Source organism: Pseudorasbora parva, chromosome 25, assembly GCF_024679245.1.
Source record: "Pseudorasbora parva isolate DD20220531a chromosome 25, ASM2467924v1, whole genome shotgun sequence".
Lineage (NCBI taxonomy): Eukaryota > Metazoa > Chordata > Actinopteri > Cypriniformes > Gobionidae > Pseudorasbora > Pseudorasbora parva.
In genome coordinates, this window is record NC_090196.1 from 30203703 (window position 1) to 30217292 (window position 13590).

The 13590-nt window shown below is 39.6% G+C and overlaps 2 protein-coding genes across 2 annotated transcripts in view; one reads left to right on the plus strand and one right to left on the minus strand.

The window, feature by feature from the left end:
- Positions 1 to 1405: 1405 nt before the first annotated feature.
- LOC137065463 (transmembrane protein 80-like) lies at positions 1406 to 13176 on the minus strand. Its single transcript, XM_067437126.1, has 8 exons — positions 13062 to 13176; positions 8668 to 8740; positions 8358 to 8374; positions 7846 to 7939; positions 7548 to 7640; positions 7260 to 7461; positions 3848 to 3929; positions 1406 to 2452 (listed from the first exon to the last, which is right to left on the minus strand). The coding sequence occupies exons 2-7, from the start codon at positions 8684 to 8686 to the stop codon at positions 3917 to 3919; spliced, it is 438 nt and encodes a 145-aa protein (XP_067293227.1). The 5' UTR covers positions 8687 to 8740; positions 13062 to 13176; the 3' UTR covers positions 1406 to 2452; positions 3848 to 3916.
- A 313-nt stretch (positions 13177 to 13489) lies between these two features.
- Positions 13490 to 13590, plus strand: part of myrf (myelin regulatory factor) — a 64657-nt gene continuing 64556 nt past the window's right edge. The window contains 1 exon segment of the mRNA XM_067437125.1: positions 13490 to 13590. This exon segment is cut by the window's right edge and continues 37 nt beyond it. Within this exon segment, the coding sequence (XP_067293226.1) occupies positions 13579 to 13590 (12 nt within the window). The 5' untranslated portion in view covers positions 13490 to 13578.

Sequence of the window (13590 nt, forward strand, 5' to 3'; positions counted from 1 at the left end):
TTGAGGGGGGTGATGGAGAGAGGAGAGGAAAGTGGAGGCGAGGAGGAAGTTGAGGAGGATGATGGTGAGAGGAGAAGAAAGTGAAGGAGGCAAGGAGGAAGAGGAGAGAAAGGAGTCAGGGAGAGTGCAGGAGAAAAGAAAGGAGAAAAAGATGTGGTGGTGGAGGCTGCCCTCTTTCTTCAGAGGAGAAAGTGGTGGAGGAAGAGGTGGTGAAAAGGAGGAGAGGAGGGTGAAGGAGAAGAAGGAGTGGTGGAAAAGGCAGCCCTCTTTCTTCAGAGCTGGCAGAAAACAGCCTCCGAAGAACAGCTCAGGTCAGGGTTGGGAGAAGCAGGATGAGAGACACAAGGGGAAGGTAGCATGGCTAAAAAAGAAGAAGTGATGGTAAATGACACAAGCACACAATATCAAAAACACATCAGTAAATATTATACCAAAATCCACATCGATGCCAGGAGATCTTTATACCATAACATGTAAACATAACATCATATTATATGTATCTGTACTAATGTTAAAACTAAATATTCAATATGGGATCATTTAATATTGTCTATTAATTGATTAAAACACATTTAAAATGAATAATTATATGAATTAATTTTTGCATGTCACAGGACACTCATGTTATTTGTCTTCTAATAGACTACATCTTCAGCCGCTACAGTGTTGGTGATGAGCTGGGAAAGGTGGTTTAGGTGTGGTGTATGAAGGGAGACGTCTTGAGGATGATCTTAAATTAAGTCAAAATAAACAGCACATTATCAAGCCAGGAAACGTTTGCCCTGTCTCATTGTCATCTTTCACTGAAAGTCCTCTTAGTGCATATTTACTTTTTTTTTTTTTTTCATTAGGTGGCTTTGAAATATGTCACGAAGACCCCGGGCATGAGATGATTATTTATTTGTAATAACATTACACTACATAAACACTATAAAACATCTCATATTAACTTCAAATCACAGACAAATTTGATAAACTACCTCCATCTAATGATGATAAAAACTGTTTGTATTCTAGCCTGATCATCCTAAGCCCCTTCCCCTGGAGATCGCCCTCACCATCCTGGCGAATAAAGGTCCCAGTGTGCCAGAGGTCATCAGGCTGCTGGACTGGCAGGACCACCCTGATCACTTCATGATGGTCCTTGAATGTCCCTCTCAATGTGTGAATCTGAACCAGTTCATAAGGCGTTGCGGTGGAAGACTCAGCGAAGGGAAGGCAAGGCACATCATGAGGCAGGTCGCTAACGCTGCCAACGTGTGCTGCCTTCGCGGAGTCCTCCACCGTGACATAAAACCAGACAATCTGCTAATAAACAGCGAGACATCTCAAGTCAAGCTGATTGACTTCGGGTGTGGGGACATTCTGAGGAGGTCGTCGTACAGGTCATACTCTGGTATGTATCGTTGATGAGTTACCCGTTAATGCAAACATACTCATTAGACAAAATCTCTCTCCTCAGGCACACACATGTACTCTCCTCCAGAGTATCATCGCAGGGGGAAGTACTACGGCAGACCGGCCACAGCATGGTCACTGGGGATCCTGATGTTCTGCGGACATTCCTAGTGACATTGACCTGCTTCTGCTGAAACAGAAGCGCTGGTCCAAATCCAGCCTCTCAACAGGTGAGATCTACAATTAATAATTTACAATCATACAAAACACCATAAAATGGTCAAATAGAGCAGATGTAGTTTAAGGTAATAATCAGACGTCCCTCCCGTCTTCCTGCACAGAATGCTATGATCTCCTCAGCGTTCTCCTGCAGAACAGGCCAAGCCAGTGACTTGGTCTGGGGCTAATCCTGTCCCACAACTGGTTTAAGGTACTGAACCTGAGATCGGCTGAAAAAAATATTAATTTCATTTCAGAGGAAGAATTTGCTTAGTCAAATCGGTTCTTTTTTTGCCTCGGCTCAGGTCGTCACATTAGGCCACTCCGGTTCGTGCAGCATGGCGTCTTGCGGGCCACAATAAGAGATGCTCCCATCCCTTCTCTCGCCTTTGCATCTTGCAGGGCGAGCAAGCCTTGTGTAGGCTTAAGGGAGCATTATTTGCGTCTGGCAGTACTGCTCCCAAAGGGATATGTACACACTTCTTTTGGTTGTCACTTTTCTTTTTTCCCATCATGACCACTCCATTCCTGAGGTTCCTGCCACAGCTGTCCAAATTCCAGAGTTGTCTTTCTCCACCTCCATTATGTCAGAGCTCCATCTTGACCACCTTGATGCTACAGCTGGAGGTTTCCGCTATGGCTGCTCCAGTCCTGTCTGTCTTAAGCTCCTCAAAGCCAGTGATGCCAGCCATGGACACCCAGCAAGCCCTGCCACAGGCACCCCAGATGCTCCTGCCTCAGCTCTCCGGGTACCAGAGCTCCCCATTTCATCCACCCTGGCGTCAGAGCTTCATATTGTTAATTCTGGGTGGCCATCCAGCCAGTAAAAGCAAATCTGAAATAAATAAAAATCTAAAATTAATGTTTACATTTCAGCCTTTTGGAGACTCTTTAATCCAAAGCACCTTGCAGGTAATGTTAAAGGTCCTGTTCTTCGCGATTCCATCTTTCAAACTTTAGTTAGTGTGTAATGTTGCTGTTGGAGCATAAATAATACCTGTAAAATTATTAAGCTCAAAGTTCAATGACAAGCGAGATATTTTATTTAACAGAAGTTCCCTTTCAAAGCCTACAGCGAACGGCCGGTTTGGACTACACCTCTGCACTTCCTGCTGTAATGACGTCACTAGAACCGTTTGTTGACGAACCCTCCGCCCACAAGAACACGCAAAATAGGGGGCGTGGTCTTGTTGCTCTCCCACGTGGAGAAGAGCGCGCATTCAGCGCTTGCATCTCCCCGTTATGGTAAGAGGCGGAGGAATTATAATAATTCATAATTTAAAATCTTTAAGACAAAGATGTAAAATACTATTGATTTGGTTTCTATTTAAAAAAAAAAAAAAATACAGCATTCTCTAAATGATGTAAAACGTAGGGACATTTTTAATTTTAAAATATATATTTTTTAATAAATTGTAACATTTATAATATAATTTTTTTACTAAACATTTCTTTCAGTGTAAATTAAACTAAACATTTCTTACTATTTTACTATGTAAAATATATATAAAAATACTATTATGTTTGTCACATAATTGGACACCATAAAGCTTGACAAGTTTATGTCTGAGTAAGGTCTTAATTTTCTTTTGCCTTTGAAACAAAACAAAAAAAATGCAAAAGACAAAAGTAATACATTCTTAATATCTGAACAAATTATTAAAAATGAGTTTATAAAAAGTGCTATTTAGTTAAAAAGAAAGAAAGAAAGAAACAGTGATCTTACACATTAAAAGTGCACTTGCAAACTTTGTCTACTTTAAAGCTGCTGTCCGTAACTTTTTTTGGGGAAAAAAAAAGATTTACAAAAATTATATAATGAAAATGTACAACATGAATCCATTTTCCAAACCATGTTTTTTTCTTACCCTGAATCATTATGGTACACTTATAATAAGTATTTATATTGGGACTATTTCAGGCCAAACTGGTAGGTACCGCTGCGGAGGAGCACAGTCCCTGCGTGATCCGCCAAAGACATAAACAGAGAGAAGTAGCTCCGGCTGCAATGTTCTTCCGCAAGACGCATGCAGTTCTATTTATTAACCACTAGAGTGCAAAAAGTTACGGACTGCAGCTTTAAGATTAAAATATTTCTGACAAATCTGTTTTAAAATGATATAAGTGTCCTAGAAAAAAGCTGTTCCGTTCTACATTAGGGTATTTTTTAAAAACAACATCAAGTATTTTTAAATGAAAATACAATATATTACAGAAAACTTGTATTTACAGTCAGGAAACAGCAGTCGGTTGCACAGCAATACAAATCTCCGGCAGCTGTAGTCACAGATGTTGAGTGTCAGGAGTAAACACTAGAAAAGAAAACAACACCCAATCAACACCACAGACACTTACTCAATATAGAGCACACTTAATAGTGTACAAACATCTCATGAGAAACCAGGGTAAAGCAAACATAAGACATAATGGCATGTTTCATCTCAGTAGCAAACATTTTCAGATATTGAAAGCTAAATTCATTACTTGTTTACAAACAGTTTAGAGCTATTAATGAATGTGGATAGAAGCTCAGGTTTAGTTTTCATGAGACATTTTAAGTTCTTCTTGAGATATCCGACTTCTGCGTGCAGACTTTAAGAAACTCTACAGGGTAAACGTGAGATTAGGCTGTCTGACTTTTAAGAGCCTAATGTTACAAATGTTGTCCGTCTCTTTTGTTTCCCGTGTTTTTCTGGTGAATGAAACTCAGCTCATTTTCTAAAAGCCAGTCTCTGAGTTTGAATTATTGAAGTGAGGTTCATTCAGGAGGTCGTTCACTGTAACTGCAGCTCGGCCTGGATCGACGGATTTACTCTGCTTTGTCCCAACGCTCATTTTACGATTCTTTTGTTCTGATTATGATGTTACAGTCTGGGTTAGTCTGATAGCCAAGACATTGAGATAAACACATAAGACAACTTACAGGCTCTGTTTCCAAACCTAGCAAGCTGCCTGTAAATGTAGAATGGAAAAGGACATACACAACAACTCACAAACACACAGTGCTCATTACACAAAACACACTAGACATTAGTAGTTTGGTTTTTTTTTGTCCGGACAGAAAAAAAAACTGGTCCTGGTCCGCTTAACGTTCTTATTGGCATTTTAACACCGAAACTAAATGCATAGGGATGTTCACGCCCTGATTGGTCGGCTTTTTATCATATTTCCAAACAAACTACAGAAAATCCAAAGCAATACTGTGTGCGGCTAAATGTGCTCGTTGTATGTGTGTAGCTACATATGATGGTATTTTGACCAGCTGAGAACTCGTGAAGAGCTTGTAAAGTGTGTAAAGGAGTAGAAAACAGTGGCAGGAATCCCTCCGTCTCACACACACACACACCAAGATCTGCTGCAAGGAGACGCGGTTCTGACGCCTGTACCGAACTGTGATGGGCAACATCAGGACTATGACGAGGAAAACAAGTGTGCTTGAGCTTTCTGCCCTTTTTAGGGTCGCATCTTTAGACATCATGTCCTGTTGTTGGTTCGTTAAGATGTCTTTGGTCTGTGTTGTGCTCATATTTCAGTCGAACCACACCAGAATTTGTTTAAAAGCGGATCGAGACCCATCTTTTCAGTGGACTCTGTCAGCTTACTTGGTGTGCACCAGGGTTCAGATGTTCACACTTAGGGTGCGTTCACACTTGTCATGTTTGGTTGGATTAAAACGAACCCTGGTGCGATTGCTCGTTTAGTGCGGTTCATTTGAATATATGTGACCGCTGCCATCTGAACCCTGGTGCGCACCAAACAAGCGGACCGAGATCCGCTAAAAAGATGGGTCTCAGTCCACTTCCAAACGAACTCTGGTGCGGTCCGATTGATATATGAACGCAACACGGACCAAAGACATGTAAACGGACCAAAAACTGGACGTAATGTCACAAGATGCCACGCATAGTCCGCTGATTTGAGGGCGCGGAAAGATCGGTGTATCCAAAATGAGTAACTTTAACGTTAGAGGACAAACGTGGAGAAACGAGGAGGTGCCTCATCAATACTTGGTCCGACGAGCATGTTTCGAAATTGCTAGAAAAAACTCACAAAAAGCACACCTGGTTCTTCTCATCAAAGGACTTGTTGCCCATTTAACGGTACAGACGACGGAACTACCGTCTCTTTTCTGCACAACGGAGGAAATCCTGCTGCTATTTTTAATGTTTTGAACATTTTATGAGCTCTTCATGAGTTCTCAGCTGGTAAAAATAATGCCATATGTACACGCATAAAATGATAGCGTTTAATCCAGCACACAGCATTGTTTTGAATGTTCGGTAAGCAGCTCCGACGTCATATAAGCCGACCAATCAGGTTGTGAGCGTCTCCCTGTGCCTTTGGTTCGGTAACTTTAGGTTCGCTGTTAAAAATGCAAGTCTGAACGCTAAGCGGACCAGGACTATATGTTTTGTTTTTGTTTTTTGGTCCGGACCAAACTAACCAAACTACAAGTGTGAACGCACCCTTCCTCAAATGAACCACACTAACAGAGCAATCACACCAATTGTTTGTTTTAATCTAACCAAACATGCTATTTGTAAATGCCTAAAAGGTGTTTTCACTTGTTGAGATAAATCACAATACACTCTACTATACAGGAAGGTAAAAAATAATTAGCATTTCATATTCAATCTTGTGTAATAGTTTTATATAATTGATGTGCCATATTGAAATGAAAATCATAATTAGTGTGGACTAGAGGATGGATACCTGACCTGAGCCTGACGGGTCCCGACGGTACCCGACGGGCCGGGCCGGGTTCGGACAGATATTTAGAAAAGACGTTCGGGTTCGGGTCGGGCTCGGTCACGTCAGCTCGATAAGGCATCGAACCTTTTACATTTAAAACAGTTTATTATGTAAGTAGTCAATGGGCCTGTTTAACTTGATGCAATGGTTTGTTTTTGTGATTAAAATAAATTTAAAAGATTACCCTAACATTCGTCTTCCTGTGTGCGGAAATTTGTTTATGACGCTGTGACAACAACGCGTAACACGTGTGCATATTGCCCGCGGCATCCTCGTTATTCCAGCAGCAGTAGCAACGAGCGCAACTTCAGCGCTGCTGGCAGGAGGACAGCCTTGAAGCCATCCACAGTTGATGATGCAATCCTTTTCTGCATAAAACCTCGATTAGCCTAAACTTTGATGGATAGATTATGTAGATCCCATGTTGCAGTTTAGTAGCCATAGTTTTCGAGAAAAATGGTAAGTGACGTTAATGTTTTGTTCTGTTAGCTTGGGCCATTTTTGGTAGACCTTTGTTCATTTCATTTCACTGATTAAACCCTGTGTAACGCATGCTTTGTTGCCCCCTGTGCGTGCTGATGCGTTCACCTGTAAACATTTCAGAATGCCTTCCTACTGCTGCTTAATAAAAAACACAAACAAACGTACATGTGTCATTAATATATGATGGGAAAAAAAATTATTTTAACTGTCGGGCTCAGACATAAATATCTTAATGCCTGTCGGGCTCGGGACGGGTTCGGTTACTGCTCTGTCGGACACGGGCCGGGCTCGGACAGAAAAATGCGGCCCGATCCGCAATCTAGTGTGGGCAAGGCCTGAGCAAGGAAGCTCACTACATTTTGGAACATAACACAGGTGTCCAAATCTACAAGCATGTGAACTCTGACCTGGTAAACCGCGCCAACGTCCCGAGTCCCACAATTCCCGTTAGGCCATACAAACAGAGCAAGATGGCACCAATGATGACATCAGCTCGCAGGACGTACGACTGCCAAATGACAAAATAGAGCGCCAGCAGCACTGTGGCCCCTGTGGCGATCAGATTCAAACCCGTGTAGCCCTCGCTCTCCTGAAGGTTACCTCTGACCCCTGAGGAAGAGAGACTGACGTGAGGCTATTGGAAATGCTTTACTAAACAATGTTTTTTTTTTTAATAAACAAAAATAGGATCTCACCCCAGTGCACCCTCAGGACCTCCAGACCGGCCATGAGAAACAGCAGACACACGTCTAGAGCGAGTCGGCCAACAGGATAACTCAACACATGAGCTGTCAAACAGCAGAAGACTTACATGCATTTTCAACTCTGAATTTTGTACACTTCCCCTTAACAAGAAAAAATATTTCTCATACTTGTATGTAGCACAAACCACGCAGGGTTATACAAACTTATGATTAGTTCAAATCCAAAACTGCATGCATCCATTAACAATAGGCTAAAAAATTGTTTTAAAAAACGTTTTTAAGTACTCACTCTTGTAGATGATCATGGTGAGGGTTGACAGGAAGTAAATAACACTGAAAGCTGCCGAGAGATACAGCAGGATCTGGAGCAGCACAGATGACAGCTAGGGTCGATTAAGGCTCAAAACATCATGAAAAAGTATTCTTATGAATACCATATGAGTATATGAATACTCATAAGGCAACTATGTTATAAATCTTTATTGATTAATTATGAATTTGAATTGAGTTAGCAAACAGGATTCAGATTTGAATGCAAGGAAGTAGAATGAATATTCATTTAAATGTAAAGTAGTTAATACAACTGAAGCATATAGCATATAATAGACAGACAGACAGACAGACAGACAGACAGACAGACAGACAGACAGACAGACAGACAGACAGACAGACAGATAGACAGATAGATAGATAGATAGATAGATAGATAGATAGATAGATAGATAGATAGATAGATAGATAGATAGATAGATAGATAGATCTTCTACCAACATCTATTCTCTCGTTATTCAGAAAGGATACAACATTGTTGTTTTTGACTAAAGGGGAAAGCACATAATTAAATTTGTCAATAAAACAACCTTAGAGAATCCACATAATGCTCACTTCGGACATATTAAATGAAACGCATGAACTAGTAAACATTTCTGGCACTTTCATACAGCACAGGATCCTCGAGAGGCATATGCAACCCAATTAAACCACATAAAAACGCTTAAATGTTTTAAACCACTAAAACATATCACAAAAACATCATTTTAACTGTAATATGAGGAAAATTGCGTTTATTTTTCCTGCTAAAATAAGTATCTATGGCAACGGAGCGGGTTACCTGCACGTCCAAGCGCCATCTTGATTCTCTCCTCCAGTCCGCCAGGGTTTAGTCTTTAGCGCCTCCTAGTGAACTGGAGTGACAACGCAGGACATGATTAAAGGATTTTATGTAGAGGTTTGCCAAATGCCAGCCAAATATATATATATATATATATATATATATATATATATATATATATATATATATATATATATATATATATATATATATATATATATATATATATATATATATATTATACAAATACATTTATAGAAAATATACAGAATAGCCTACAAATGCATTTAAAAAGAAATTCATGAAGAACACGAAAGCAAAGTCTTAATGGACCAATATTTTATTTATTTTTGGTCTTTTTTTATTTCGTAAGACACTCGGTTTTTAATTATTGATCCTGTAATTGGGTTTTGATTTTCAACTACCTTGCAACTGTTTGGGCATAGACGTGAAAATGCATCAGCCAAATTCATTCATGAAGGCAGTGGAATCCAGGCCTAAGGTGGTTTGATTTTAAAGAAAACCCTCAGCATGAAGTGAAAGTACTTCAAAAAATGAAAGTATAAAGTTTGTTTTACTGTAAAGCGAGTGTAGCAGGCTACTTAAAATTTTTATTTTATAGGCTACAAAATGTATATTTACAAAATATTATTTACTCTAAAAGTGCTAGCCTATAAAATCAAAGTCATATACCGTATCTAATCAATTTGTTTTCTAAATTTGAAGTTGATGTTACAAAAATTTAAGTTAAGATTTTGTTTATAACACCAACAAACAAACAAAAACCACACACGATTTATGCATTCTCCTGTTACAGATTCCTGTCACAATATCGCTTTAAAACAGTTACCAAACATAAAACCTCAAGTCATCTTTTCGATGATGTGTTCGATGATGATGTGAAATATTACGCAACAAAAATTGTTTCTGTGTATTAACTTGCACAGATTAATTGTTCACCCTAAGACCTTTAATATGTGCTAACGTTAAAAAGGGTACATTTTGATTTCATGGGGACTTTAAAGTTCACTTTTTGTGTTAATGTAATGTCCAATTTCAAGCTTTTTCAATTTTAAGCTTTCGAATGATACCTAATTTATGATGATTACTAAAATTGGTGATGGGGGCGATAAAAAAGAGAAAGCAAGAGGGACGCTGACAAGGCATTAAAAATGTTTTCATAAATTAATTAAAAAATGTGCACTTTTTGACACATGAAACTGGAAAACACTTATTATGGGTCTTGTCTCAGTGGCCATTTACACAAAACTGTTTTCAACAAAAAAAAACGATTTTTATGCGTTTTGGCCATTTATTTACAACTGTGTTTGGGTGTCCCGAAAATGCAAACTTTTGACAACAGGTTTCAAAGTGTTATTGTAAAAACTTTATTATTCAAAGTTTTTATCGTTATTGTCTCCATGTAAACTACAAAACGTGAATTTGTAAAAACGATAATGCCATATAAAATACTTAGGCCTACTACAGTCTATAGGTGCGGAGTGTTTAGCCGAATGAGTACTTCAAACACACAGTTAAATGTAAAGCCTTGCAAAGTTTCGTTCTCTTGATTTGTACGCCTTACATATACGCATTCCCAGTTTTGAGCAATCTCCCACAAGTTAAAACCATAGACTGTGATAAATATGGACATAGTGTACGTGATGTCACCCGTAGGTTTCTGATGAAACGTAAAGCCGGCTGTTGCCATCTTGGCAGCATGTCACCTTTGCGTGTCACTCCCGGATAAAGGCTGATTTATACTTCTGCGTCTGACCTTATGCTCTACGCTGTGGGCTACACATCGATTTAATTCTGTGTCGTTGTCCGCATTGATGTGCAGTTACACATGCAGAGGGAGCATGTGTACCCCCTGAGGGACAGGTTCTGGTAGACCAATCACAGAGCTTGCGGTCCGCGTAGAATTAACGTGCTGTTACATTTTTGTGGAAGTGCACACATCAAGGTACGTCGTAAGCTGCGCATGCCTATGACGTATCTACGCCGTACATTCGCAGAAGTATTAATTGGGGTAAACTGAGAATGGGCAAAGAGGCGGGACGTGGGCGGAGCTGAGGTGCTGTGATGACTAACAGACAGCAGACAAAGTGGCCGCGCCCTTAATTATGCAGAACTTTAAGGCTTTATATAATTGAAACGAATGAGTTAAACAAAAAATTCACCAACCTTACAGTTGTGAAGGGCAAAATTAGCCGTATAGACCAAAATCCCAATTTGTACCAGGCTGTAACCGTGTTTTTCTGCTGTAAATTTTAACATGGAGCTCAATGAGTTTCTGCTCCATTCTTGCAGTTGGTTTCCATATTGGTTTCAAGAGAAACTGGGGGAGGTTGCCGTTTGGTTGGTTAAAACCCATGTAAATACTTCAAAAAAATTAAATGCACATGTGCAACCTGCACCTACAAAAATCCAGCAGTACACGCATATTCACGTCACGACGAAATTCACATCACGCTATATGCTAACCTTCGTATGCTTAAAAAGTGATGAATACTTTGGCCTTTTCTTTACAAATCGCCAAACTGATCTGGCAGCAGAATACAGCGTTTTTAATAGTTTTCGCAGATCCGTGTGAATGAGAATCGTTTTGACAATGTTTTCATCTGTAAGCTACGTGAAAAATGCAAGTACATTTGTACATTTAGTACACCTGTAAAGGTACCCTAAAAATGTTTTAGGTCTTACATTTTAATCTTAGAACATCTGCAGACAGTAACCACACACAAATACCAATTCACATGTGGATTTTATGTGAGCACAAACACACAACTACAACATACACACATTTCGTAATCCACTGGAATGTATGATAAGACACATTAGTCGGTATGTGGTGAAAAAACACACCTGCTGAAAGAAAGAGAGAGAGGGGGGGTAAAATTTAACACCACTCCATTTTTGTGTGAAATATCATCCAAAATAGTTTTTGGCAGGTTAGGGGTGGTATAGGCGAAGGGGTGTTATTTTCATACTAACTTATTTTAGCAGCACAGTCAGGGCCTAAATCTCAAACCACAGTATCTGACAGTCATCATTTGGTGATAGATTACTGAATGACATGGTCTCAATGACTCTTAATCAACAATAGCAGTACACAGCTGGAGTAAGACATGCTGTAACTTCACATGCACACATGCCCATGTAAACACACACACACACACACACACACACACACACACACACACACACATTCATAGTGGTGGACTATCAGGACAGGGTCACATGTGTGCGGCCACACATATACAGCTACGCTCACATTTAGACGAAGTGCATTAACACAGCCAGATGTTTCTTTGTCTCTGCAGCCTCAAGCTCTCTTTTTCTCGCCTGCGTCCTCCCAAACAATCCACGCAGTGTGTCGTGGGAAGAACGGGCGTGTTGTTCAGGTCAAACAGAGGAAAAAGGAGGGCGAGAGAAAGAGAGAGAGAGAAAGATGCTCCAGCTGTGAGTAAAAACAACAAAACTGCATTTGACTGGGAGGGGGGTGTGATGGACACAGGGTCATTGTTCGTAAAGAGGTCGCGGATAAAGAGACGAGAGAAACAGATCACTCAGCTCATGCAGTGATAAATGATGGCGTTACACCTCATTCATTCACAATCCTTCAACCAACACAATGCTGCAATATTTTTAAGATTAAACCATGACAAACTAGGCCTATGTGAGAAGATAAATATGAAATAATAAATAAATATATGATCATATTCATGTGCCATGATATTATTACTATTATACTGTTCAAAAGCATAATATTGTCATGTAGTTTTTGTTTGTGCACTTCATAAAAAGTAACAAAATATGTAAAATATATGTATAAATATTTCCATATTTACACACACACACACACACACACACACACACACACACACACACACACACACACACACGCACGCACACACACACACACACACACACACACACATATATATATGAAACAAGCAAGATATTACCGTCTGATACTATATTTATATTGTTTCATATATGGCTACCATGATATGATATGATACAATGATTATAAACTTAAAAAAAATTAAATTGAAAGTAAAAATTTAACTTGAAAGTAGGCTAGTATACTTTTTTAGTACTGAGTAAATTATAAATAAACTCCGGCATATTGTAAAATACAATATAACAACTTAAAATAAATGTACATATTGTAACCGTTGCAAAAACTGTCAGTTGATGCTATCATGTTTGTTTATGTGTCTGTTTAGTTAGCTAATTGTCTTTGTTTATGTTTTTGCAGTACTTAAATCTATTGCAGGGTCTCTGTAGTCGGTCTGAAAAGTCACATTCATGCGTAATAAATTAAAACAGACAAACTGCAATGGAAATCCTAGTTACAAATATATTTTTAGGGACGTTTGTCTTACCTAGTGAGTGCGCGCGCGCAGCGCGAGTGGAACGGGAGCGCGCAGAGAAGGACGTTGAGCGCGTCTGACTGAAAGGGGCTCGAGCGCAGGTCGGTGCGCGCAAAACCAGCTCACAGGATAATTTTTATCGAATGAAAATATTTTTAAACTTCAGATGACCATTTTTACAACATAAAGCCGAAACGACGTATCGCAGTGACAAATAAACGATATATTTGTCCGGTTGGGAAATAACCGGAATATGCCTCCACCTGACATTCAAAGGTAAAAATCTCCTCAGGAAAAAAAGGAATTTGTGATTTACGCAACTGTTTTTAAATTACAAAAATACATAATTATCCAGAGGAGATATTGATATTGAAGTCGCCTCGACGACGCTGGGAAAATTGTTAGATAATTGTGCGTCAAGTTGAACAGGGATGATGAGAGTTTGACGCGCACGCGACTCCTGCCGCTCCCGCGCGCCGGAGGATCCGTCCGTTCATGTTCATGGAGTTTATAAGCGGGAGCCGCTAGAATGGATGCAGTG

Bases quoted from the DNA above. Each gene is read 5' to 3' on its own strand.
- LOC137065463 (XM_067437126.1), bottom strand. The intron at 7,641-7,845 runs GTGAGTACTTAA...GCTGTTTGACAG, and splicing joins CACCATGATCATCTACAAGA to CTCATGTGTTGAGTTATCCT. The intron at 7,462-7,547 runs GTGAGATCCTAT...TCTCTTCCTCAG, and splicing joins GGTCCTGAGGGTGCACTGGG to GGGTCAGAGGTAACCTTCAG.